This window comes from Aptenodytes patagonicus, chromosome 14, assembly GCF_965638725.1.
Source record: "Aptenodytes patagonicus chromosome 14, bAptPat1.pri.cur, whole genome shotgun sequence".
NCBI lineage: Eukaryota > Metazoa > Chordata > Aves > Sphenisciformes > Spheniscidae > Aptenodytes > Aptenodytes patagonicus.
The window spans coordinates 13682687-13710274 of NC_134962.1; the positions used below are offsets into that span (position 1 = coordinate 13682687).

The 27588-nt window shown below is 44.9% G+C and overlaps 1 protein-coding gene across 1 annotated transcript; it reads right to left on the reverse strand.

Annotated features, from left to right (window-relative positions):
* Positions 1-3448: 3448 nt before the first annotated feature.
* ACTR5 (actin related protein 5) lies at positions 3449-15190 on the reverse strand. Its single transcript, XM_076352149.1, has 9 exons — positions 14807-15190; positions 13659-13888; positions 12616-12785; positions 11546-11763; positions 11021-11203; positions 8299-8421; positions 7636-7775; positions 6055-6187; positions 3449-4598 (listed from the first exon to the last, which is right to left on the reverse strand). Exons 1-9 carry the CDS (start codon positions 15188-15190, stop codon positions 4341-4343), a joined length of 1839 nt encoding a protein of 612 aa, XP_076208264.1. The 3' UTR covers positions 3449-4340.
* Positions 15191-27588: the final 12398 nt, after the last annotated feature.

Sequence of the window (27588 nt, forward strand, 5' to 3'; positions counted from 1 at the left end):
ACAGTCGTCAATAGCAATTGCTTAAGGATAAAAGCATACCTACGTGGAGTGATTCTTACCATACTATATGCTTCTTCCAGCTTCAGGCAGTGAGTGGTTTGAAGACCTTCCACTCGGCCCACTGTGCATTAAGCATAGAAGGACCTATTCTCCATGATTTTATTTGACCTCCCCTCCTTTCCCAGAAACCCCTTTCCAGCCTTCCCACCACCTTTACTCTCTTCTACAGTAATTACGCACGCTGTGAAACTCTCTGCTAGCACCATCCTCAGGTTAGCTTTGCTGTTACAGATGCTGAGGCACAGAACTGAGGCCAGAGCAAACAGCCATGGCTTGTCGTGAGTAAACAGACACGAAAATGGACCCAGGTCTCCTGGCTCTCAGTGTAGTACTCTCATCATGGTCTCTGTTGCATTAGGAAATGGAAACCAAGCCCACTGCTCAAAGAGGAAAAAAGATTCCCTAAGGCTGTAAAAAATCAATACAATTAAAAAATTAAAAAAAACAAACCAAAAAACTTGAAACTATGGCGCTTTGCCGCCCTAAGAGGTGGGGCTGGGCTCCTGTGATGAACAAGAGGGGGGGAAAGGTGTTTGTCAACTAAATATAGGAAACCGAGTACCTGAAAAGAGGGAGCAAAAGAAACCCGAAGAACTCTCGGAAAATCATGCGGGGGGTTTGAGCCATTTAAAACTGAGACGTTTTCTTGAAGCTGATGCTCAGGGAGTGGCTCGCTATCCGCACGAAGCAGTAGGAGTGAGCAATGGGAATCAGCACAGCTGCTCTGTGCCTGACATCGAACCGGGGTGGAAATCCCACCATATGACTTTGGGGATAATGTTAAATCCATTACAGCACTCTCCCCTCCCCTGCCCATCCCACACAAGCTTCAAAACTTCTGGTTTATGACTGGCTGCTAGAGGATCATTGCAGGCTGTCTCTGGAGGGATAATCCTAAATTTCAAGTGACAGTTCATGGGCGTCTTCTCTTTCTTCTGAAATGCTGTCTTACACAGCACATTAAGTATTTTGGAGATTAATAACTGGAGCAAAGAGTTCTAATCTTGGTGTCCTAGCGGAGATTTAGCAAAGAACGGTTCGTGTTTGAAGTCGCTATGGCACAGGAAACGTAAGAAGCCTTGAAGACCAAAAGCAAGGCTCGTACGCAGCTCAAACGGAAATCTGGGACATTAAGCACGTGATCTATGTTTAGTCTCCAGGGCTTCTCACTGACGTGGCGTTTCCACTCGGAGCAGGTCTTAGGGACCCTGCGAAAGGGGGAACCCAGTTTGAGCTCTCTTTTAGATTAAATAGACCAAGCTCCCACGCCTATTAAATTGCAATTTGTACTTTTGTATTCTTTGACCTGAATCAGGTGGTAACTGAATTGTATAATAAGGTTACAGGTTGCTTTTAACTTAATATACTGAGGACCAAATGGGAACCACTTGACCATCTTTGAGCCGGCAATTGTACTTTGTCAGCTCGCAGGACACCTTCCAGGATAAACACACTACAGACTTTGAGGCTGCTTGCACAGCCGCTCACTCAACAGCAGCCCTGCGATCGCCTGGCAAAGGCCCTCACAGCGTCAGTTCAAGTTTCCTGTCCCCAGAATGATCTTTTTTTCAGTCAACAGTTTTCTCCTTGTAACAATTCCTCCTACTGCTCCTCACACAACCAGAAGTCCCGTTAAAAAGGAGCCAAGCAGGTGCCTTATTGGCCTGCTCCCCTCTCAGGTGGCATAAGCCAATGCACAGAAGAAATAGTCCAAGTCCCTTCTGGGTTTGGTGAGCCCTGTGCCACTTATATGGAAAACCACCAAATTCTGCACGTGGGTATGAGAAAACCTTGCCACAAGTGTCACAATGGTGGAGCTCCACAAGGACTCCGACCAACGCTACTGTCAAAAATAACGCCGTTGTGTCCTCCTGCCCTCGGCACCACGCACTCCTTCCATTTTTCTCCTGCCAGCAGCAATGCTCACGTAGCGCCACAGCAAATCGTATGGGGGAACTGAACTTAAATGGGTAAAATTAATCCCATTTTGCAATGTTCACGCTTTTCATGGTGCTACTCCAAGCAACTGAATGCCCACCAGCACATTCAGGACAGCCTGTGACTGTGATCACGTTGCCCAAGTTCATTAGTTACTCCAGCTATTGTGGGGCTAAAGTAACAAATTAACAGCTAACATTTAGGAGATTATAAAATTATGCTTCCTTGAAGCTGCTTAAGCAGCTGATCTGGCATCTCTGTACAGAATTAGACAGCTCTGCTTTGAATTAATGCAAGTGAAGTGGTTGGCACAATTTGGCCAAACATTTAATAGTAATATAACCATCCGCTACGGATACCCTTTTAGGCCCTCATTCCAGAACAGTTTTATGCACAACACCCTCTTATGTATTTAGCATCCCACACCCAGTATCAGAACAGATTTCTGTATCTTGAGTAGCCACTCTGCCATTACAGCTAAAGATGCGTCAGAAAGGGGTCAAATAGCAATGGCACATCATAGACTCTACTCCAGGCCACTGATCTGAACGGAGATCAGAAAAGACACTGCTGGGGTGTAACTTTGCCGTGTTTCAGCACAGCACGTTTTTCCACATTCTTTACTGTCCATAGAATTGCCTTAATGGTCCTGAAAATTAGTATGCCTCCAGGCAGCTAGGGATAGGATCAATAGTCCAAACCTGAGGCTACCTGAAGGCAGCAAGCTCCCTTCTCCTCCTCCTCCCCCTGCCCAACAAGCCTGTTAGGACCACGCCAAAGGTCCACCAAGACCTGTATCCCACCTGGGAGCGACCAGTGCTGGGTGCCGCGGGAACCGTGTAAGAGAACAGGTCCGTAACACCACTTCTCTCATACGCTCGCCGAGGAATACGCGACTGCAGGACTTCCTACACACAGGTGAGACCTCCGTGTGTGATAGCAGGTTCTTTTTTTAAATCGTAGATCTGAAAAATACTTTTCGAATCCAGAAATGTGTGTATCGCATCCTGTGGCAACAAACTCCTTACTTCAACACCAACGAGCACCTTGTGTCCTTTGTTTTGACTCTGCCAGATGACAACTTATCCTGATGCTCTGCAGCCCTTGGGGACAGTAAGCCACCGCCTCTTCACTGTCTTTATACCAGTTATGGTCTGGATATTTTCCCCATAGTCTTACCTTTTCCAGCCTCATAGTTTACAGCTTTTGCCAAAGTGATGGAGTCTGCTTAGGTTTCAGTTCAGCATTTAGTATTGATTATTCTTTTGGGAAAGCAATAGCAAGTTGTTCAGTGCGACAACTGAATCCCCAGTCAAATTTAAGCTACAGTATGTTGTGCAGCATGACAGGGGCCTGGCTGCAAACCTGCATTTTTCAGCAGGGTACAACCAATCAAATACATCCTTATTGCTGTACTCTTTAAAGAGGTCAAATCACCGAAACACGTAAGTTAGCGGTAAAGCAAAAAGTTTGCTTTATTGCTAAAACAACTTGATAAAAGCGTCCCATCAGTCAAGAGCTGCCTTGCTCAGCCACCACTCTTGTAAAACCCCTTAAGGACCGCACAAGGTTTGGCAGCCCTTCTGGACCGCGCTTTATGGAGGGTTCTGTCTTTATAGCTGGACAGTGCTTTATGTGACCAGTTATGTGACCAGGTCTCCAGTTTCAACCAAGACATCAATGTTATTGACACAAATGAAGCAAGAAAGTATCTGAAATCCCACCGCTTATTCGGTGGTGGTTTAGCAGAAAGTGTGTAACAGGAACGAAATCGAACAAGACACGAGTGCAGGAGGCCTCAGGAGGAAAGACACAGATCAGCCCCTCCCACCGCCAGCAGCACGATGCGTCCTGACCAACACGCCCTGACAAATGCTCGTGGCGACGAGCGAGGGGGACGCCTGCTGGCCTGACTCGCTTGGTACAAGCCCAGCCTCTGGATCATGCAATAAAAGCCGTATAAAACCAGTACATTTTAATTAAATTTAAAAAAGCTGTAAAACATATACTCTCAAAAACCCCTGAGTCTTACTATGACACTTTGTAAGATGGTATTTTTCTCTGGAATGCACTTCTGTTGTGCTCCTCCTTGCTGATGCATACTCCCGTGCTATGCATGAGCAGCACTAAGCGTTGCAAGTGCTACGACCATTCCAGCTGACGCCCCACCATGGCTTGTCCTCCTCGTTCAAGTGACTGGATGAGATGCTTAGTGCTCTCTGAGCAGCCAGCAAGGCTAGGCTGAAGCCTGCACTCCATGCACAGCTCATACTGCAGCCCAGTAACCCTTCTTTTCTCTGCACTGTTATCTCCATCCGAGGGTCTGTGACGAAGGCGCGGTGCTACGCCTGCTCACAAGGATTGCCTGTGCTGGATGTCAGCACTCTGCTAGGTGCTAATGCCTCTGTTGTCCGTGGGGCCTGCTTTGGAAGGCGAATGGGAACATAGACATTTGAAGCACAGTGTTCCTTGAGGTATTCTCCCCCTTTTTCTTCATAGTCTTTTCTGGTTATCCAGCCTTCCTCACGGGTCATGTATTCCACTGCCCAATCCCTAGCCCCATACCAGGCATCTAAAACAGGACTGGAAGCAAGGTGAACCTGGATGGAACGAAAACAGAACAAGGACGTCAATTCAACACAGGAGAGAAAAGCCCTTTTTACCCTGATTACAGTAGTATATGACAAAACCCACTGAATTTCCCAAGTTTGAGCTGATTATTCAGTGCCTCTGGGGAACAGTAATGTTAGGAATGGGTTTGAAGTGTGTTTTCACCTTGAGATCAATTCTCCATGAGCCTACTGTGGTTCTACAGGTTGAGAAAGCACCTGGGTGTATCACATTCACAACCAACAGCCCTCACAGCTGGAAGCCAATGCTGGAAGAGTTGGTGGTACTGCAAAACAAGTATCAAGTGCTCCAGCAAAACTTCCTCCCTGCTTGAAGTAGCAGGGAGCAATACCGCAGGCTAAGAAATCGCTGTATGTGGGAAAGGACCACACGTACTCTTTCCACTGGTGTAGATTCATACTTCCATTTAAATTATTCCTATTACTGTAGCATGAACTGCTTTCCTGGTTCAGCTATGGGCTTGCTAGACTAAACACCACGTAAATCCCATGTGCGATATCTGTGATGTGACAGATTTCTGATAGGACCACACTACAGACCATATTTTAATGGGAAGAAGGAAGCTCTTATTCAGTTACAAGCAGCGACATTAAAAGCAGAAGAAAACGTGCGCGTTTTCTTCCTATAGACACAAGTTACACACTCAAAACTTAGCAAGCAATATCCTTCCTAAAACTACCAAGTATATGGCTGTAACTAAGTTTGTCAGTCACACCTGGCTCAAGCTACGTGCAATAACTGTACAAAACAAGGGTTGTGGAATCACAAGATTATATTTGCACTGATTTTTTTTTTCCTCTCCCCAGTTTATAACCTGATTTTCTGTTCAAGAAGTTAGTAGATTTGGGAACACAAGGTGGTTTCAGAACAGCAAGGGAGAGTCTTGCAAGTCTCCTTACAAAACGCATGGCAAGCACTGGGACTTGCCCAGCTTGTGCTGTGCTTGTTACTAAAAACGTAGCAAGGGACCACAGGTTTGTAAGATACTCACTGAATCTCTTTTGCTGCTATCCCAGACAGTCATTACACATAACAAATTGAACATGTAACTTAGTTTTGAAGTGAGCACAGTTTTTCCCAGCAACTACTCCTAACAAAGGTTGCTTGTTCAGATAGTAACTGTCCCAATCCTAAGAAATCAATCTGCGAATTTCCAGCCCAACATGCTTGTGTGTGCATGGTCCTTTAGCTGAAGCAGGTTTTCTTTTTCCAAGGCATCTACCCTACTCTCCCTAATGTCTTAGAGCAACGGTATCTTTGCTTAACCTTCATTTTCTCAGGTCAAAACAGCTGTTTTCAGTGTCTTATAAACCACTCTCCATTCCCATGCTCCAAGTACCCCCGCTCTGTACCTCTCCCAGCCTGCATTACTTTTGAGCATTGATGAACGAACTGTTCACGGAACCATCATGTCAATACATGTACCTGAAAAGACGACTGGAACGGCCTCATTTCGAGGAGTTCCTTCTGGACTCTGGCTTTCAGCCCAGGGTACATTGTATTTCCACCAGTGAGAAAAACATTCTGGACAAGAATAGCTTGTTGCTCCTTTGGATACCTACAAGGAACAAAAAACTTCAGTCTTTCTCAAGGACATCTCTCCCTATGAACTGAACAGCTATGGGGTGATACCTTGTCTTCAGGATTCACTTTGAGAAACTTCCTTCACTTCCCTAGCATGAAAACCTGTGTTCATTTGTTTTCTGGAAATTCAGGGGGTGGCATAAGAAAATCCTTAAAGCACGCTGTGCACTGTACCCCACAAATCAACAACTCAGTAGAGCTGCAATTCTTACATTTCAGAAAATGCAATCCCGTATGTTCATACAGTTCAAGTTGTCTGGAAATAGCTGTCGAGCAAGCGTGCCTGTATCATAACTTAAAAATGTCATCCCTGATTTTGGTCTCGCGAAAACAGAGACTGCCAGTTCGTTGTTTCAAGGGATGGATATTTACAAGGGTGTCCTGGTTTCGGCAGGGATAGAGTTAATTTCCTTCCTAGTAGCTGGTACAGTGCTGTGTTTTGGATTTAGGACAAGAACAATGTTGATAACACACCGATGTTTTAGTTGTTGTTAAGTAGTGCTTACATTAGTCAAGGACTTTTCAGCTTCTCATGCTCTACCGACTGAGAAGGCTGGAGGTGCACAAGAAGCTGGGAGGGGGCACAGCCAAACTGGCCAGAGGGACATTCCATACCATGGGACGTCATGCTCAGTACATAAACTGGGGAAAGCTGGCCGGGGGGGCCGCTGCTCGGGGACTGGCTGGGCATCCGTCAGCGAGTGGTGAGCAACTGCACTGTGCATCACTTGCTTTTGTGTATTACTATTATTTTATTTCAATTATTAAACTGTTTTTATCTCAACCCACGAGTTTTTCTCACTTGTGCTCTTCCAATTCTCTCCCCCATCCCACTGTGGGGGGGAGGGGAGTGAGCGAGCGGCTGGGTGGTGCTCAGTTGCCGACTGAGGTTAAACCACAACAAAGGGTTTGTTGTTTCCCTCTATAACAAGTTGGAGCGTGGGTCTCCAAAGTAGGGTGTATGCAAGACAATCCACTGGGGTGCAGGAAGAAGATTTTTTGGTACCATTAATAAATAAATAAATATACTGTTTATTTAAATATACTGTTTATTTCACCTTTATTTCATCCTATTTTAATTTCTATTTTTGTGTATGTTTTAAAATGTACATAACATACTAGTTCAGTAGTACCTGTATGTAATTTATAAATATACATATATTGGAGGTGTGTGCTCAAAAACTTTTTACTGATGGGGTAATGCATCAAAAAAGTTTGGAGACCACTGACTTAAGACAAACAGAGTTACACGTGGCTTTCAGAACAGGAAGACATGTCTAACCTGCAATGCTCAACCCCACCAAAATGAACTACTCAAACATATTTTCTCATATTACTATTAAGGAACCAGTACTGCAAAAGCTGCTATCAAAACAAGACTAGCTGATTTGAAGTACGTGCCAAGCAGCTTTGTAAACTCACCTCTCAAGGACATATTGCATGGTTTCTGCTATACCAGCCTGGTCTTCTCCTATCAGGGAGGGCTGGAAGACAATCTCTGGAGCCCTGATTCTTTCAGTGCCAAGGAAAAGCTGGTGGTACTCTGCCAGGTTAAACACGGGCTTTAAAAAGATGAGATTGAAAAGTAGCGGGAAATTATGTTAAAGAATAGTAATATTCTAGAATAAGCAAAGTTTCCAAACAATTCTGTACAAAAAACAGATTGTAATGCTCTCACAGGGAAAGGGCCATGCTGTAAAAGGTTCCAAAAGTCCAGGAAGCTGGACTTTTCCTATACTTTATTCTGTTTGGTGCCACTCAATCCTAAGGCTCAACCTCACAAGTTGAAAGCTGTGTCCACTGGGATGCGATACTGGGCTATGGATCACACACAAAAAAACTTGAGCAGGACTTTTTTTCCCCCTTAATAACATGGCACTGCTACAACAGGCACTGCCTGCAGAGTGAGCCCGCATCAGCTAAGATTGCAAGGCCTTCTCCTCTCTTAATGTCCTGTTCAGATAGTTTAAGTATCTCTTCCAAGAGCAGGCAAACAATGTTTGCATTTGGAGAAATGTTAGCAGACTAGCTAGACAACCAGGAGGCAGCAACCTCTGGCACGAGGTGTAGATATAGAAATCAAACCTGCACGGCAGCAACAGGCTTCTCAACCTCAGGCTGCTCCTCAGCAAATAAAGGTTCAAACTCATTAATACTTTCCACATCCTCCAGTGACTGTTCACTGCCTAATGGATCCAAATCGGGAGTCTGGAAACAGAGAAGGTATATTAAGGTAAGTTAGCTCAGGCGTGCTAAGCACATATGACTTCAGTTCTGGTAACACATTTGAAAAATTCAACCCCGATTCCCTCAAATCTCAACTTTTTAACATGCCTGAAACTGAATATGCTCTTCTCCAGCACTGAAGACAAAAATCAAAATGGTGAACAACCTAGAAAACAGGAGTTAAGACAGATATTCACTCAAAGTATAAAAATCAAACACTTTTCAATAAATTTATCATGATGCCACCTCGGAAATTAAAGGCTTTAGTCAACAGACTGACTGCCAGGATCCTAGCCAGCCATGTCCTAAATATAACAACATACTAAAACTTATTAAAATAGCTTTTTAAATTGGTTAAAGCTTGGTGCGCTCCCAGCACCTCTAACTACTCTATAATTACCATTAAATCCCCTGCCTTGCTTGTGTGGGACTGGAAAACAAATATTTGCTAGCTACAAAGCTGCCACACAATTTTTGACAGTTTCAACCGCCTAGCGTTTGCACATGGGATATACCAAAAGCCCTTATATTTTACATAGATGTGAAGGTGCTCCCAAAGCCCCTTCCTAATGAAAAGCATCACTCAAAATCCTAGAGTACATCACTGTTATGAAGTAGGAGCAGCATTTTAATTATCACCTTTATTTTTGTGTTACAATGTTACCTTTGGGATTTTGTTGCTACGGATGTTTTTGTTATTTTAAACTTGAAACACTTGTTGCAACATCTAGCAAGCAATACCAGGACGAGATAAAACCAGATCATTTAAACATTCTGAAGTATCTAGCTTAGGTCCACTTAAAAACCAAGCCATTACTCAAACTGAAGTTTAAGCACTGTTCATTGTTAGAGCAAACGAACGGTAGTCTCCTTAGGCTTTTTAAAATCCATTTCTTTTTGTCTTAAACGTAGCAACAGAAAGAAACATAGAACTCTGCTGAAGAGTTGGCACAGACCCCAGGACAACATAATTAGCTTTTAGTCTCCTTTACAGGGCCGCAGAGGGATGGCCTATCTTCACAAATGGTTTCGGTGATAATTGTAGGCTCTCTCACAAAGCACAGACCAATCAAAAAGGCTTGCCGATTCATTCCGAGGTCTGAGATTACACCTCGTAAAGAGAAGGAGCACGGGATCCAAAACAGACATGTTGGAACTTAGGCACAACCACTGGGCAAAATTACAAGGAGCTGACAGTCTTTCAATTATCTCTTTCCATAACATTTTCTTTTGACAGAAGGCAGGAAGTTTCTTTACCACAGCGGTAAGCCCACGATCTACCTCTGTTTTGCTCAAACGCAGTCATTCTGATTCTTACACAAACTCTCCTGTTAAGGATAGGCAAAACGTAACCAAGAAGATACCAGCTCACCTGCGAGTTTTGGCTACATCTCAAGTTCCATATAAGACACAAGAACTCCTATAGCTGGCACCGCTCTCCTCTATGCTTCAATTTTCTGTTTTTCTCTACCTTTTCCTGAGCAAAGACTGATATAACTGAAAAAGCTCTATCTTATGTGACTTGAAAGACAATTTCAAGTAAATGCATGAACAGCCTTAGACCATCTCTTAGAAGCAGCTGCTATGTGCTGGGCCTGTGTTAGTCCGGCAAAGCAAATAAGCTTCTTATCTTCAACACAACTCCAACAACCAAGTGTAGCATTTAACCTTTCATTGTTAAGTAAACAGAATAGAACATGCTGCTTAATTGCACCAAAAAAAGATAGCCAAAATGAAGGCAAAGGTTAGTTGTTTACCACAAAGTTCTCTGCACCTGAAAGGGAAGAACAGAAAGGAGAACAAATACTGTTTTTAACAAAAAGCTTGATAGATTCTTCTGTATCTTTAATACAAGGCTAGAGACATTTAAAGAGTGGTTGTCTTAGGATTATAACCACTTGAGATTTAAGTACTTAAAACTCCATGCCATTTAATTGTCAGACACTGAAAGAAAAAAAAAAAATCTTTAACATACCAGGCCCACTTATTTCACCAAAATTAATGCAAAAGCAGAGTCAGAGGTTGGTTTAAAGTATGAACAAAATCATTATGTTAGCTGCTGCATTTACAACCCTCTAAGCAGGTCAACCTTAAGTAAGGATAGTGGCTGTCATACACTGCCAGGAGCAAGTACAAAGGGAAGCAGTAGTATCTTCAGTGATACCTTCTCTGACACGCTAGGGCTATTTTCTTTTTCTCCAAACTTCTTTAAGAAGTGCAAGAAACTTTTAAGGAAACTTACTGATTTCGTATAACTGTATACTTCAACTACTGTCAAGAAGCCTAGAGATTATGCTTAGAACTATATGGAATCAAGCTATATGTCCCAGAGCACAGTGCAGAACAGCACAAGAAGGGTTACTGATTTCAGGCATACTCTATAAAATTAAAACTGTCACTGTCTGTAGCTGCAAAGGAAAGCTGGAAAAGAGAGAAGCAGTTACCAAACTAACAATGAGTTGGAGTGTGTTAAAGGAAAAGCTTAGTTCATCAATAAAAGTCTGAAGGGGCACATTTTCAAGCATAGAAAATTAATTCTCTCAGAGATAAGAAGAGGATTAACTTGGTGAAAACATGATACCTCTGGCTTGCTGTCCACAACATCTACTTCAATATTGACTTCTGCCTGTAGGATTTTCTGCTTCGTTTGTTCAACAGACAGACTCAATTTGTTGATGTAAGACTGAAGTTCTTCTGCAGAGTCCATGTTCAGCTCCACCAAAGCTTTGTGGAATTGATCCATTTGACCATCTTCTAAAAGTTCCTACAGACAGATCAGAGTTAGCTGTGATGAATCATACAGGGTAATCAACTATCTGTCAACTGTGCGTGTACAGACACTTTGCTTTCATTATAGGTATTATGATGTGCATGCTTCCGCAGCATTCAAAATATTTCACAAAAGAAGTACGGTTCAGAACCTGGAAGCATCCTCTGCATCAATAATCTCTCCCTTTTAACTTGCAAGTAACTTTAAAAAGATCCTATCAGAAAACACACAGGACGGTCGTAGCTTCTTTACAGTGATGCATGACCTTCTGATAAAGCTCCAAGGGCAGCGTGCCCTCCTCCCAAAAGATCACACAGAAAACTTTGCCTTGATTACCTGTACATAGAGTAACCTGTCCAGCCTCTCTTGGTCAAGTTGCAGCTTCTCTTCTCGACGACGTGCATTGAGTTCTTGAAGTCGACGTAATTGCTGCTGCCGCCTCTCCTGCTTTTCCTCTGATGTCAGAGTGCTTCCCAGCAGTTTGTTAGAGAAAGGCAGCTGCATCTTGTGCATGTTGTTCTCATAGTACTCTGGAGACCGCCACTTCTGCAGCTCTGAATGTTTTGAAAGCAAAATAACTGTTTTGCCAGGCTGAAAACGATGATTCATATGCTGTACGCACTCCATGCTAAGTTCAGACTTAGAAGAAAGAAGGCAACAATGGCCCAGCCTAGGATTCTGTCACCTCTTGGCAGCTGCCCCCATATTTAGCTACCCCCTCAGAGCACCACCTTCCAGTCACATACTCGGTGCACACGATTCTTCGTGCTCTGATCTCCAGCATGCAGGAAACACGAAGTACTAAGAAGTGGGACATGCACACTAACATCTCTTCTCCCTTCCCGAGGTAAGGGAGAGTTCTCACACATTTCTAAGGACTCCTGCAGGCTCTTTCATAAGTGACAAATTTAAGAAAACACTTTTCTTCAGCCACTACTTAAGATGACATTTACCACGGAAATTTTAAAACTTCTTTAATTCACAAGAAGTCATGAGAAGTGTCCTCTGCAATTTTGGAAACCTTAAAGCAGGTAAGAAACACGGCCAGATGCAGAAATCATCCTAACCAATTTAATGTTTTGTTGGAAGTATAAAGTAACTAATAAAATAAACTCATTTTAAATTCTTTTCCTCTGAAATAATCCAAATTTTTGTTCACAGAGAAATTTGTGCTAATACAGATTCTTTTTTTTGTAATTTAATTTTGTTTCTATCTTAATGTTAAATTCGAAACTGTTGTCAAGCATTTCCCATGAGGTAGATCAGCAGGAAGACAGCTATAAAGAAAGCAAAATAGTAGTAGAGTATTTCTGCCAGAATCCCAGCCAACTTGAGAACAAGGGATATACAGGACAAAACTAAGTCTGGATGAACACTATCTAGTGGTAAATTACAGCTGGTTTTACCTTCTATATAGTCCTCTGCAATGTAGCTATGCTCATGCAGTATTTCCTCCATGCGACTGAGCGTGATGGCAGCAAAATGTCCTGGGTATTTCAGCTGAAGGAGGCGTTGGAGATATACAGCTGCTTGACACCCTCCAAGATTAATACGTTTGCAGTGTTTAGCATCCAACCTGAAAATGCAAAGAGACACAACTGAGACTGGAGAGATCCACAAGTTCAGCATAAAACAGACCTCCTACTTTCCCTAGTATTATTTAATTTCTGATATGGTCAAGTAGACAGATGAATATTCACAGACAAGTATTTCAAGATTCAGTTACCAGAGAATCTAACACGCCTGCTTTTCTCAGACAACAAGCATCATCGCTGCTTTGTTTATTGCAGATACTTTCTGAAAGGCTCTGTTCCGCTTTAAAAGAAATCAAACATTAAATAATTTTGGCTACAGCAAGGAAATTTTCTATTTTAAGAAAGGAAGCGATGGTTAGTGGAGCTAAAAGTAGTTCCTTTAACCTCTGTTAACATTTCACAGTTGGCCAGGTGTAACCCTCGAAAATTTGAAGCATCTACCAGATATAATAAAGCCATTTCCTGCAGTAAGGATTAAAAAAAAAAAAAAAAAAAAGAGTAGAGCAACATAGCAGCATAATCAGAATGATAAAAGCCTCAAGAACTGCAGAAATCTCACAGAGCACTTTCTTTTGTCCCAAAGCTGCTTTAAAACCTAACGTATGTTTTTTAATGCCTGATCTTACTTGGGGCAGATAGCCCCTTCTCCTTTTGAAAGTACAGATCTATGCGTGAATAGTAACTAAAAATACAATATGTACAAGGACAACACTGCTTCTTCAATTCAAAATTCAACAGAACTTAGCAAAATCTGCAGACCTAGTTTTAACTCGTCAGTATAAATTAAGACCTGGTAAGAGCTTATACTGCAGGAGCTGGAATACTGAATGCTAGAGGAATGGGTATTTGCATCACTGAAAAGTCAACGACTGACAAAGGGAGGCGGCAGCGTTCTTAAGACACCAAGAACTCACCTGCCTTCTAAGACTGGCAAAATGTGCGTACACTGATAACCTGAAGATATTACCAAACCACTGCAGGGCCAGTTCTGCCTTCTGTTGTGGTAAAAACTGTACAAGCTATCTACGCCATAGGACACTTTCGGCACTTGATAACATTCGAAGAGGAGCTCTGACATCATTTGTCTTGAATACAGAGGATTGCACACCGCTTCTGTCAAAACAACTGGATGATCAACACAACCCTGTAAGAGACAAGAGAAAAGAAAAATAATAAAGATATGAAGGGAAAATCCAGGGATACTTCTCCTTGCTTCTTCTTTTGAACATCAGCAAGAACTCCTCCAAAACAGCAATGAGAAAGCACTTTATATGCAGGCTCTTAATCATGTAAGTTAAGTTATATCTCGTGCTTAAGGGGGTAAAAAAGAAGTCTTGTCAACAGCAGGGCTTCCAATGTTAATTCAACCAAAGAATACACTCCTAATGGTGGAGGAGAATAGATTTTTAAAAGCATATACAAATTATTAAAAAATCTAAGTAACCAAAATCTATGCAATGAAGAGGTGAAGTGCGAGTGAAAACTGGTGGAAGTTTAGTTCAGCAGCAGGTGAAGCTTTCAAACTGGTGGTGTCATGAAGCAAAAGGCTTCATGGTCTGAGGAGCAACTCTCAGCTCAGTTGGGTATATAAAACAAGTAGTCAACGAGCACTACTACTACTACACAAAACTAATAGTGTTCAATGTCCTTCTGAAAAACTAATCCCGGATGCTGGTTCTTGGCCACAGCCTGGCAAGATGCTGCAGTCCAAACCTCTTGCCCTGCAGTTGTATCCTCCCGCTTTCGTTTTACCACAAAACTACAAAGAAATTAAGAGGATAGCGGGGTTCAAAAGACACCCCTGGGGAGCACCTGGCCCGGCAAGGGTCACCACAGCAGGTTGCTCAGGGCCCGTCCACCCGGGCCGTGAGTATCTGTAAGGAGGGGGACAACACAACGTCCCCGGACAGCCAGGGCGATGCCGGACCCCCCCGTTCCCACCGCGCACCCCGGCACAACCTCTCTCTCCACCCAAGCCCCCCACAGGGCCGGGCCTGGTTTCACCGGCGGCTGCTGGGCCTCGCCCCGGCCCGGCGTCCCCCCCCTCCCCGCCCGGCGGTACCTGCGAGGCCACGCCGAGGCGCTGGAAGACGTGGTCGAGGAGCAGCTCCTGCAGCTCCAGCTGGACGGGCACGTTGCGGTCGAAGGGCGAGCGGAGCAGCCAGCGCAGCGGCTCGGGGCTCCCCAGGTCGTTGCCCACCTGCGTCTCGGCGCCGGCCCCGCCGCGGGCCCCGCGGCTGCGCGCCGCCAGCGAGCGGAACCGCAGCAGGGGCTCGGCGGGCACGGCGGGGTCGGCGGAGGCCCAGCCCGCCCGCGTCTGGAAGGAGCCGTTGTCGATCACCAGCGGCACCGGCTGCGGCGTCCGCACGGCCGCGCTCGGCTCCAGCACCGGGTCGGGGGCCCAGCGCGCGTCGCGGAAGGCGAACACCCGCGAGGCCGCCGCCATCTTGCGCCCGCCCCGGCTCCCTCCGGCCGGGAACGCGGGCACCCACACGCGTTCCGGGTCCGCGGCGGAGCGAGGGGCGGCGCCGGCTGGCGGCCCTCAGCCGCGACCGGGCCGCGGGGGTGGGGGGCCTGTACCCCCCGCAGCTCCCCTTTCACGCTGGGACACCCTCGCCCCCTGCCCCTCCGGGTTACGCGCGGACCTTGAGTCCTCCCCGGTGCCTGTGATCCGCGTGGAAGTGAAAACCCGCGGCCCTGGCCCGTGCCAGACCGCCCCGGGAGGTCGCGTACCCAGCGCGTGCTTCCCCGAGGCCTCGTCAGCCCTCGGCGTGCGCACCTCCCTGCCGAAAAAAGGGTGCCAGCCCCGGCCGAGACCTCCTCGCCTTTCCACGGGCGTCCGCCGGACCCGTGCCCCGCGCCGGGGAGGCGGGCACGCAGGGGGGGAGCCGTCCTGCCGAGGGAAGGTCGGGCCTGCTCGGCAAACCTCGCCGCTGGGCCCCGGGAGGGCCCAGAGACGTGACTGAGAGAAACACTTCACCATGAAAACTGAAGGGCGCGCAGCTTCTGGATCCTGGCCCCGCCACGCTCCCGTCCGTCACCCTCGTCACTGCATTTGTAGACAAACCACTAAGCCCGATTTTCAGAAATGCCGCCAACCTGCAACCCCCGCTGCGTGAAAGGGGACTGCAAATAGCTAGCATCCTTGAAACTCGGGTCATTAATGGCTTTTCTCACTTGTTTACCCAATGCACAATGTAGGGATAATTGCTTTTTTTAATCACACAGCGGTGTTATTAACGTGAATTAGAAAGAATTTGCAAAGTCCATTTAGATCTTGGGATTAAAAGGCTCATTTCAAGGGGCTGTTACTACATAAAAACAAACACGTGCACACAAGCAGAACGTTAAATGCATGCAATCATTCATGATGTGCACTTACATAGCTGCTCTCTTCTCAGGTTTACTGAGACCTACACAAACAAACAATTTAGTCAAACAACCCCCTGTGAGGTAAGCGGTAGATAATGGTTTTATTTTATTGAAGGAGAAACACACAGTGTGATGAATATCAAGTTACCGAAGTCACATATCTGTTCCTACTTTGATCGCTACTGAACTCCTTTACTATTAAGCAATACATTTACAGACACGTATCCTATGAAACATGCTAGCTTGCCTTTCTTGAAGGCAAGGGAGATAGAAAAGCAATTAAAATACAAAGGTTTATTTTCCTAATGGATTAACTAATAGATGGAAACAGAGAGTAGGCTAAAAATAGAGTCCATGTTAATATGGGACATATTTGTGCTCCATGTCAAATAAAAGGGCCTGGGAGAAGTAATTTTTAGCTAGTCATCCTCTACACATCTCTGCAGGCTTGATTCTGTTTTACTGATTTCTCAAAAGCAACCTTGGTTACCCAGTTTCGAAGTGGCTGAAGCGCTTGGTTATCTCCCCTGCCTCTGAGGACATAAACATACCTTTAACTATTGTTTTAACACAAGCCTTGAAAGCTTCCTAACTTGTATTTACCCTTTAAATAGCAGCCGAAGGAAGGAGCATCAAATCAGAAGTTCTCTCGGTTGTTCTTATCCCGTATTTAATCCTTATTACTCCCTCCCTGCATAGCACAGGGCCGTCCCTTTTGCCACCCATGCTGAGTACATCAGCCGTCTTCTTGTGATTAACACAGTGCTGCAATGAGAGTTGTTAAAAGGTAGGTAGTAAAGCGGAGCAGGCAAGCTGTTCTAAACTTAGCGTAACCTGAAGCAAGCAATGAAGTATCCTCTGGTTCCTTTGGTGAATGATCTGACCTTTCCTCTTCTTTTCTTCTGGTTTTGTTTGCCATTTGTAATGCTGTTGATCATAATGATTATCTGGCTACAGCTTCTACTTAATGAAGGTAAGTTCTGCAGTTGATCAGATAAAATGCTCCTGCATAGAGGCTTTATCTATTAGCTTCATCTTTAAAGGTAGCTATTTTTAGGCTAATGCCACTTGTCACAGAAGGAAACTAAAGGGTTTTTTAGTACTGTTGGTAGCATATGGAAAACCAAACTCAAATTATTATGCTTTTCTGTTAAAAATGCTTGTAAGAAGACAAGCTACCGCCAGCTGTTCTTCCTTACCCTCTCCCTTTTTCTCAGAGGTAATTTAATTTAAGACAGACAAGTAATTTTTGTAAATTTATATAAAAAATCCCCAGAAAGCAAACCTAACCCTCTAATTTTGTACACTTTAAAAGTCAGGCATTATAGTTCTCTTACACTTCTCTTTTTTTTTTTTTGGGGGGGGGGGGGGGGGAGGATGTTACCAAGGAGCTGTTAAGGGGTTCTTTTATCAATGCTGAAGCTGATAGAAAATTTTTGAAGGAAGCAGGACATACGTTTTCATTTATTTGTGTATTTTGCATCTCTTTCTGATCTACCAGTGATTCTAACATGTCAGTAACTAATAACAGGCTTTGGTTTAGGCTAATAATAGGCTTGTTGATGTACTCAGGAGGATAAAGCCTTGCTAGTTTGCTGTAATCCTGGAGCATAAGCAATCCCAGCTGAGGAATCGATCGTAAGTTCAAAAGCAGCAATTCTGCCTTTGCAGAACAGCTGTAGGAAGGAAAATAAGAACAAAGTTTTACTTCAGCAAGCTTTTACTTCTGTTTGGTGCCCTCTGTTCTTAATAAGGTGGTATCCAGTCCTACAACAGATCCCATAGGAATAGCAACAATTGAGACGATACCCCCAGACAGCAGAGGAACAGGAGGTACTCACCACAGCAGAGGCTTGTGCTCCTCCCTCCTTTCCTGTCCCGCATGTGTGTGCACGCAGAGTTTTTTACTTTCAGCTCCCATTTTGCAGGCTTCGCACACAGCTGATGCTCATAACAGCCTCTGCTTGCTGCAGTAGAAAAGTATGTTCCCTCCACACACTCAAGTGCACTCTTGTGGGTAACCGAGCGTAGCAATTGAAAAGCACAGGTTGTAAGAGGTTGTGAGAATTGTACAAGCTACCCTGAGCAGCACAGGCATGGCTTACTGCTGATGCCTAAAGAGCAGAATAAAATATTTATTTTGCATAGCTAAAGGGTAGCTCTGCCACATACTTACACTTAGGTTGAGTGTCAGCTTTTTGCCTGGACAGAGTAACTCCAGAATACCTTGATGCCTTGAATGAGATTTTCAGGTTACATCTACTGCATTTACCTTCACAATTTCTGGCCCTATAGCGACTGTTATTAGCACCAGGCCTCCAAGGATTTCCACAAATGCTCTACAATCCATTTTAATCAATAAGACTAGACACACTACTAAATTTTTTACATACTAGTGTGTTTACAGGATTAGAACATTAAAGTGTTTTGCAATCACTCTTAAGAGAGAAAAATAAAACAGTGCTCTTTTTAATAACTTCCTAATTCAGTCCTATCCACTTATTTTATCCTAGTTTACAGCAGGCACAAGTAAGAAGTAGTGTGTGTTCCAGCTCCTCCTTTAATATAGTTGCTGATTAAGAGCTAATTGGTTAAAATCAAACATTTGTACAGGCCTCTTATTGCCTAGTTGGAAATCCTTTATTTCAGCTGAAAAACATTCAGAAGAATCTTGCCTAGCTTCTAGCATGTAAGGCTTGCAGCTAGGGAGAAAAAGTCATGTACAGGTATTTTATGTGTTCTTTTTAAACCTCTTTCTAGTGCAGATGCCTAGTGCAGAAGAAATAAAGCAAAAATCTTCTGATGAGCCTGATTCTGACTCTAAATCTGAAGATGAACCAACAGAGGAGGAAAACCAGAATGACACATCCAGTATAGAAACACAAGAGGAGACAGAATCCAGTGGATCTCTGGGAAAACTGAGGCCCCAGCCTGCTTATCTGAGTTCAAAACCAAAAAGCCAAAACCAAAGTCTTCTCGCTGCAGTCTCAGACAGCTGGTCTCAGAGCCAGAAGATAAGACCTTCCCACATTGAGAAGAGCGATCTCTGTAACATCGTGATGGTGAGTAGCATGACTAGACTACCCCTTTGCATCTCTACAGCTTTTGTGCCTCAGCTCTGATTCCCCCCCCCCCCCCTTTTGCCTGACTCCCCAGCCTCTTGAGTAAGAGATTGGTTTCTGCTTGGTTAATGACTAACAAGGTATTTTTTTCTGTCTTCCCTATTTGGAATGACTCCTGTTGTAGACAGGGTAAAGGTAACACAAAATTGTACAGAATAGCTACCAAATATGTGTATTGTATAAGTATGTGTATATATATTTGAAGATACGTATACATATTTAAAAAGTCCTTGAGAAATTAATTTGAAACAGTGAAAATGGCTACCTATTCCTCTAAGATAAGAGGTTTAGCTCAACTTTATACAGAAACTCTCCTGGTATGTATGGCTGATATTATGTATTTTTAAAAGCTGCTTCAGATTTCTTATAGTGGAGTATGTGACTAAAAATTAGGCGTATTTCAGTTGCTCGATAAGAGCTGAACCAGAGGTCTCTTTGCAAACACGGCAGTCCTAATCCTCTTAGGTTTTATACAAATGCTAAAAGATATATTTGAAGCAGTGGAAGAGCTTAGTGTCTCGTGCGTCTTCTCTTTCCCTGTGCCTTGACTGTATGTTGCTTTGCAGAAGGGGCTGAGAAGGGAAAGCTGGTCTGTGCCTCCACTATCACTATTCACAGTCCTGTCTACTCATTTACATTGCTTGGATTTTTGAATTGCAGCAGCTGAGGTATTTGCCCACACTTACTTTGACCAGCTTTGCTGGAGCAGTAACCTTTATTAGGCTGAAATAGCTAAGGGCTGGTATCATCTTAAATTGCTGCAGTTGTTCGACTAGCACACCCTGAAGCTGAGCTTTAGCATGGAATCAGTAATATCTCAAGTCAAAGTATTTTTGACCTCACTAACACCACCAAAGCAGTACCAAGTCAGTGCAGTAAGATTTTTTTCATTGTTGTTGTTCAAGTGAACGTATGTTCACACATACAAGCGAACAGAGCAGTCTGAAGAACTGGGGTTTAAACTTGTCCCGTCTAGGACATAATACTCATAGTCACCCTAGGGTGGGTGAGGGAAGGGAACAAGCACTCGCGGTCTCACATCATTTATATCCTACTGAAAATTGAACCTCTTTTGAAAACATCATTGCCATGACAATTCTCTTCCTCCTTTTTTTCATCAGCTGTTGTGCACCATGCTTTCTTCTCTCACCTGGAACTTGGTCTGCCAGTTGCTCCAGATCTCTAATGTCCTGAGGATTCAACTGCTGCCATCCTCTCTGATTATCTACATGGCTCAGCTGTTTGTTTTGCTGGGTGAAAAAGTTGTGAAAATCCTGGGTTCCCTGAGGCTGGAGAGCAGAAGGCTGTTATATCTCCTCCCCAGGACTGAAGCTAAGCAAACTGGAACAGAGTGATGAAGCTCAGAGAACCACCTGAGGGTGGAAATAAAGCAGGTAGTCCCACAACCATTAGCAGCAATCCCATTTACTATCAGTGAGAGCTACTACAGCATGGCAGAGGGAGGTTAAGTCTCTGAAAAGGAAACCTAGTCAAACTAAGTTGACACGCACTCGGGTCACAACAGCGACTTTCGGAGTAAACAGTATTGACTGGCTAAATATTAAATGGACAACAGCAGCCAGCCTCTTGTCCAGTGCTTGGGTGCACACAAGATGACTTGCCTTTTTTTTTTTTTTTTTTATAAGGACCAAACACTACACTGGCACCAGTGATGCTCTCTGTTCACCGCTACTGATCTTTGATTTCAGACAAATAAGATCAAGGCAATAGCTCTCAGTAGTGGTTCTTACTGGAGTTTAAATGCGGTACGGCCCAGTGATTATTTTACTCATACTGCTATTAGCACTTTTCTGATCTCCGACTTGTGAGTTCTCAAAGTAGGAAACAATTTTTCAATGCTCAGGTCTAACAAATTAAACAAGCCTACCTCCAATTAACAAGAAATAATTAAGCCCTTAGCAGGTACTGAGCATGCATTTCCTTCATTTCTGTCCAGGATATGCCTTTTCAGCACAGCTGGCAGGCTGACAGAGGGTTAGATTACACCCCAGAGGCACCCACTGACAGATTGGTTTATGCGGTTGGTGGGACCACAAGGAGGTTGGTGGGGCTGGGATGAGCTATAATTTTGTGGCTGTAATTTGTTCATCCGGTTGTCAGGCTATGAATGGAATAGCTGTTTGCTCCTGGCATTGATGCACGCATTCAACAACCTTTTTTTTAAAGAGGTCCTGAATTAGGAAGTCACATCCTGAAAAGTACATTGCCGTTTGTGAAAACGCTTGTCTCTGCTCCTCGTGTGAAGTAACGGTGTCTCTCCGGAGCCTGGCATGGGCAGACTGTGTAACGGTTGCGCTGACCTGCACTAGTGATGGAGCATGCCTTGTTTATGTTTACCTGTCTTTCCCTCCCCATCCCCTGATGTCTGCATGTCCAAATATTTGTCCAGAGCAGTATGCTCTTAAATAAAACTTGTTTGTCCACATCTTTATTTTCGTAGGTCCTTTATTTAGCAAAAAAAAAAAAAAAGTAATATTTGCTGTTCCTCAGCTGTTTGCCGAGGAAGCCTCCGTCTCCCCCTCTGCCCAGAGGGTGACCCCGCGCTAGGGTACTTCACCTCTGGGGACGCCCCGTTTCTTCGCCCGGCGGGGAGCCGGCCGGGGTGGATGTTTAAGGTTGATGTACCGGTGGGTGACCGGTTACAGCTGCTGTTGCTTCGGGCGAGCTCGGGCAGCGGCCCCGCATGGGGTCGGCCCCGGGCCCGCCTTCCACGGAGCCCGCGCGGGGGCCGGGCCGGGCCTCGGGGCTCCCCGCGCAGGCAGGCGGCGGCCGTGCCCCCGCCGCGGGCTGCGGAGGGAGGGGGACGCCTCGCCTCGCCTCGGGGCTGGGCTCCGGGGGTGGCTCCTGGCCGGCGGGTGCGAGTAACGCCGCGGGCTCTGGGGCCGCTGCGAGGCCGGGAGCGGCTGCGGTGGAGCTCGGGACAGCGGCGGGTGGGTGCGGGCGGTGGGGCGGGCGCGGAGCGAGGCGCTTCGGCCGTCCTGCCGCGGTCGGATGTCGAGAGAGCTCCCGCCTCTTTGCTTTTTCTCTTCTCCGGCTCGGCCGCTATTGTCTGCAGCGCTGACCTGAGCAGGTAGGCTGGTGCTCGGCGGTGGCAGGGAGGTGCTGGCTGTGCCCCGGAGGTGTGGGGTTTCTCTCGCTTGAGATGCTGTAACGTTCAGTGCTAAACTGCTGCTTTCCCTGCAGAACGTGGCTTCCCCTGCCCCGCTGGGGAGCGGGGTTGTTTCAGCTACAGCCCCCTTACTGACATCTCAAAGCTGTCTTCCCTGAGCCAGCGAGAAGAACGTTTTCTGGTAGTCTCAAGGTTTTTCTCTTTTCCTTTTCCACCTAGTCTATGCGCACTTAAAATCGTGTTGGCCAGAAGGACTTAATCTTGCAGCGGAATCGCTGGGGATGCCTCCTGTCTCTATGGGATTTCACTTGTTTAGGCTACTTGAATGTGTTGGACTCTCTGTTAATCTCAGTTCAATAAGAACCCTTATTATCTTGAGGCAGTTGCCAAAATGCCACCATTCAAGTTAAAAACGTTTTACTGGGATCATCACTGCAAAGAAGTAGATGAACTGAGGTGAGTGGGTAAACTATCTAAAGGTCTAGTAGAATATTGCTGTTTCTTGTATTGCATGGTGATGTTTTAAAGCCTGGTGATACCAAAGTATGTGCTTTGGGTAGTTTTTAGTCTGTGTAAATACACTCAGAATAGCTTTAGCTTGGCTGGGCTGGCTGTGGCTTGCAATGTCACCGTAATAGCAGGGAGGTTGGTGCCAGCATGCAAAACCTGCTTGAGAAACCTACTCTGAGGATTACTAGCTCCTGTGGAGTTCCTCAGTACCACAGCTATGCTGATGGCAGTAGTGGTTTATACCTGGTTTTCCTGTCTCTGAGCTATGAGAAATACTGCACGACTGAATATTTGGGTATTAAGAATAAAACTTTTATGTGGGGATTTGGCTAAAAGTAGTATGGAAAGGCCGTTTTGGCTCTGCTGTGGGTCCGTGCTTCTTGCAAGAGGTTGATGATGTGTGAACCTGATCTGGAGAATGGGCCCAGACCTACAGACATGGGGACTCGGTTTGAACCCTGTAGACCTTGTGTTGCGGTCCGCCTGTGTTAAAATCTTTCTTACCCTTAATCTAGCTGCAACGCCTGCCCCGGTGCCTATCTTTGCTGAGCATTTGGAGTTCACAGTGTGAATGTAGCATGACCTTTCAGCTGCCTTGTAGTCTGCAAGCACTTGGATGGCATCAGTGAATTTGTGCTTTAATTTCCCCTTTGCCGTTGTGTGCAAAAGCTGTTTTCTGGGCATCAGCAGGAGCATTAGAGCTTGCAGACTTGGATATTGTAGTAGAGCTCCTTCCAGTGTGATTGTTTGCAGTGATTGCAAATAGATGATTTTTTTTTTTTTTAAATGAAGGCTTTTCTGTAGTTTTGGATTTAATTCACCTGTAAGGTCTCTTCTTCACCTGGGGCAAAGCATCATTTCTCATATGTACCCAGCAGCCCCCATCCCAGGGCTCTTCTATATTGTGGCAAGTATGTAGTTTTCTTAGCTGCAAAAGTTTGATACCAAAACCTGGACTGAATGCTTTGGAGCATAGCATTAGTGGTAGTTTCTTTTTGGTAGTTTCTTTTGACTGAGGTTAAGCTTCCTGGGAGACAGAAGCCTGCATTTCTATATACCAAACTGTACTGTAGATGTTTTATGACCCTTTGCACATCATTTAATCTCTCTTTCCCCCCCCCCCCTTCTTATTTATAAAGCATTTACTTTGCAGGCATGTTACAGGGGCGGGGTTTGTTAAACATTAAGACTCCATTGGGAAGCATTGTACACTGAAAAATGTAGGTAATTTTCTTTCTCCTCTGAGCTCAAAACTCTGGAAGAAGTTGATAAAAGACCCAAACTCTAATCTAGTGTAAACTCAGGTAACCTAATGTGTTTTGATGGATTTCAATGATAAACGTGTCTGAAAGCAGTATGTCAAAGCATTTTGGGATAAGGTCTTGCAGCATGTTGGGATCCCTAATCTGTAAGCGGGGCCTCTCTTGGTAACAGCTGGGTGAGCTGTGGCTGTTTACATCCTTCTCCTGGAGGAGTCATGGGATGATTTAACTTGTCTGACATCTGTTTTTAGTAAAGAGGAATCGGGATTCTTGGGTCCAGCTGCATGTAGAAAAATAATGCTCAAGATTTGGCTCATGGTCCCTCGTGCCCCAAGGGGGCGCAACGGCAGCAGCAGCACAGCTCTTGGTTTAATCTAGACACGTTTTTTGAGATGTTTTTTTTGATGCTGAAAGGAAAAACCCGTTAAGTGTTGGTTTCCAGTTTATAGCATCTTTGATTAGTTGGATGGAGAATCGTCCAATGAAAGCTTTATAAATTGAAACGGGTGAGGGTCCAGCTTGCCTTAAGGAAAAATATTGCTCCCTGCGAGTACAGCGGAGTGTTGAAATGGGAGCCCACAGAGGTTGTGGCACCTCAGTCCTTTACAAGACCCAACTGGCCAAAGCCCTCAGCATCCTGGCCTGGCTTCTGTTTTGACCCTGCTTTAAGCAGGAGGTTGGGTGAGGTTGTGACCTGAGGAGCCCTTCACGTGTGCTTGTGGCAGCGCACATAAACTGCTCCGGGGAACAGTGCCCTTCTCTGTCTGCACGGAGCAAAGGACAAAGGGCCCCCCACTCCTGTAGTGCCTCGTTAAAAATCACTGTGTGACTGGCACTGGGGTCTTCTGCTTTGGCTGGGTGAGGAGGGCACGAAAGGTTACAAGTGTACATGCTGTACGCTCTTAGCTTTTTTTAATCCTTTGAAAGTTAGAGGCTACAATGCATGACCAAGAATACAGTATATTCTAGCTTCGTATGTCTTTCAGGCTCTCAGTTCAGCAAAATATTTGCTTAATTGGGGATGTGATGGCCCATATGCTTCGATTCCAAGCAGTTTAAGTGCTTTCAGTTGGAGATGTAAAAATGTCTTAGTTGTGACATGGTGTTTGGGCCTCCTGCTGCAGATGTAAAATCCATATGGCAGTGAGTCTTAATTGAAACCTGCTGGTGTTATTTTTCTCCTGCAACATATTATATGAAATATTCTTTATGCAGCTGGCTTGAAAGGATTACCCTTAATTAGATATTTCTAATCAATTAGTGCTATTCTTTTCTGTAATGCTGTTCCTTTCTAAGAAACATGATTTTGAGTTATGTAAGGCACTTTGATTTGATATTCTACATATCAAATATGGCCTGTATGATTTATTAATTATTTTATGCCATGGGCTTTAGGTAGAAGTCATTCACCGCAGCATTGTTAATCGTGTGGGTAAGTCCCTCCAGGTGTGCTGTGTACTGAAAAGCTTGTCTGAAATCAGAGCCTATTGCTTGAAAAGTTAGGTCTCTAACTAGGTTTGAGATTCAGATGTTTATAGTACTTTCTGGTATTTGTTGCTGTTTGGTCAGACCGTTAGGTCAGTTTGCAGGGGAGTGTGTTTTGTGATTGCGAAGAAGTTTGGAGAAAGCAATACAAAAGCTGATGTAGCTTAAAGCGTATTCCCCAAAGTAGATTACTCCAAGAGTCTGGAATGTGTTGGTGGGAGGCTTCAGTTTTAGTGAGCTGTTGCTCCATGCAGGCAGGAGTCCTTCCCCTCCTAAATAATTGTTTCCATCTGCATAGCTTATTCCATCGGCCCCAGGGCCGCTAGTGCCTGGACTGTTGAGCTGTCTGCAAAATTTGGGTCTCTTATAAAAATGAGGATCTTTCTCACTAAATCCTCTGTGCTAGCTATGTATGAAGGGAACTTTGCTGTTGTCATACAGAAAAATAACAGGGCAACCCCCACTGCGGGACCTTTTAAAATAAGCAACATTCTGGTCTGTCTTTCATGTCCTTTTAAATTTTTAGAGGGAGAAGTTTTGGGACCCTTGAATCTTACTGCATAATGTCTGGCAAGCCTCTTATTAATTCACTAGTTGTCTGAGAGTTGTTTTAGTTTTTATAGAATATGAATTTCTTTCCATCTATGATGACTTGCAATGTCCCTGGCTACTTGAATTGAATACTGTGGCTTATGGTCTGTGAGATGTCCGTGTGAACATACACGCTCCCATCCTATGGTGGAGCCTGAGCGTAGGAAATGACACCGAGTGCAACATACAGTTGAGACCTCAGCATTTCAGTGATCAACTTGGCTGAGACCCAAGCGCACTTCTAGCATGTGAATACCTGTTTGTTGATTTTGCAGCACTAATGTACTTACCCCTTTGTCCTCGTTTGCCCTTTTATAGAAGGTTCCTTCTAGGATGATGGACTTTGGTAGCAGTGGAGGTTGGTACCGACACATGTTACTGTTATGTGTGTATTGGGAAGGGACTGCCGAGAAGGTGGTGAGGGCAGTGGCAAGAGCTTGCTCCACCATTATACGCCTGTGGTTCAGCGGTAGCATAGCAGGCAGCCTGTGCATTGATGAAGCAGTGACAGCAGGCTCCTGAGCAAGAGTTACCGTTTTACACTTCTCGCTTATCCCTGCCTGGGCCACCTAATGAAGCACAGGAGAGACATCGTTGTAACTAAGAAACAGTCTCATGGCACGAATGCAGAGTACTCTTCGCTCCCTTCCCTCTGCACTCTTCTCTCTGAAGGGTCTCGTTTCTGCATTAGTTGAGGTCACTTAAGCACCTGTTTCCTGGAGGAGGTGACATGACAGATGTCTTTTTCCTTAATCTTCAGTTCTTGGTGAACCTTCACTGGGCTTAGCCTGCGGTGGCCGTGGAGAGCATACCCACGAGGAAGGGAAGTCTGCCTGGTGGGGGCTGTTTTGTAGCACTGCTAGTTTGGGGCAGGAAGAAGACTTTTGTGTGATGGCTCTGAAGCTTGTGTGTGAGGCTGTCTTGATCACGGTGGTTACCATTCAAGTGCTGTCAACTTAAAACTTTTTCGCTGCTGCCAAATTAACAGTTATGCTGGAGTCCTGGGAGCTCAGACTTTTCAGTGTCTCTGTATGTACACAATTGAGCATGCTGCCAGTGCTTGAACCTCCTTTTCTCCTGCTTGATCATACTTCTGACAACTCTAATCAAGTGACCAAGACTGGAAATGAAAGTGGTGATTCTTGTCTTGAGGGTGCTGTTTGAATTCTAGAGCAAAAACAGGACTGTGTATGAGCTCTTGAGTGAACAGGAGCCTGTAACTCTTGCAAGGTCCATAGCAGGTGGCCAATATATAATGGAACTGGAAGGATATCCTCTTTAGGCAACAAATAAATACAGCTTTGCTGATGAAAGTTGTTTTTCTCGGTCAAGGTAAAGCTCAGACAATGTTAATGTTTGAAAACAGCAGGGC

Coding starts and splice junctions, on each gene's coding strand:
- ACTR5 (XM_076352149.1), bottom strand. CDS start 15,190: ATGGCGGCGGCCTCGCGGGTGTTCGCCTTCCGCGACGCGCGCTGGGCC. Junction 12,786..13,658: donor TTGCCAGTCTTAGAAGGCAG/GTGAGTTCTTGG, acceptor TTGCATTTTCAG/GTTGGATGCTAAACACTGCA. Junction 8,422..11,020: donor TTGTGGACAGCAAGCCAGAG/GTATCATGTTTT, acceptor CTCTGTTTCCAG/ACTCCCGATTTGGATCCATT.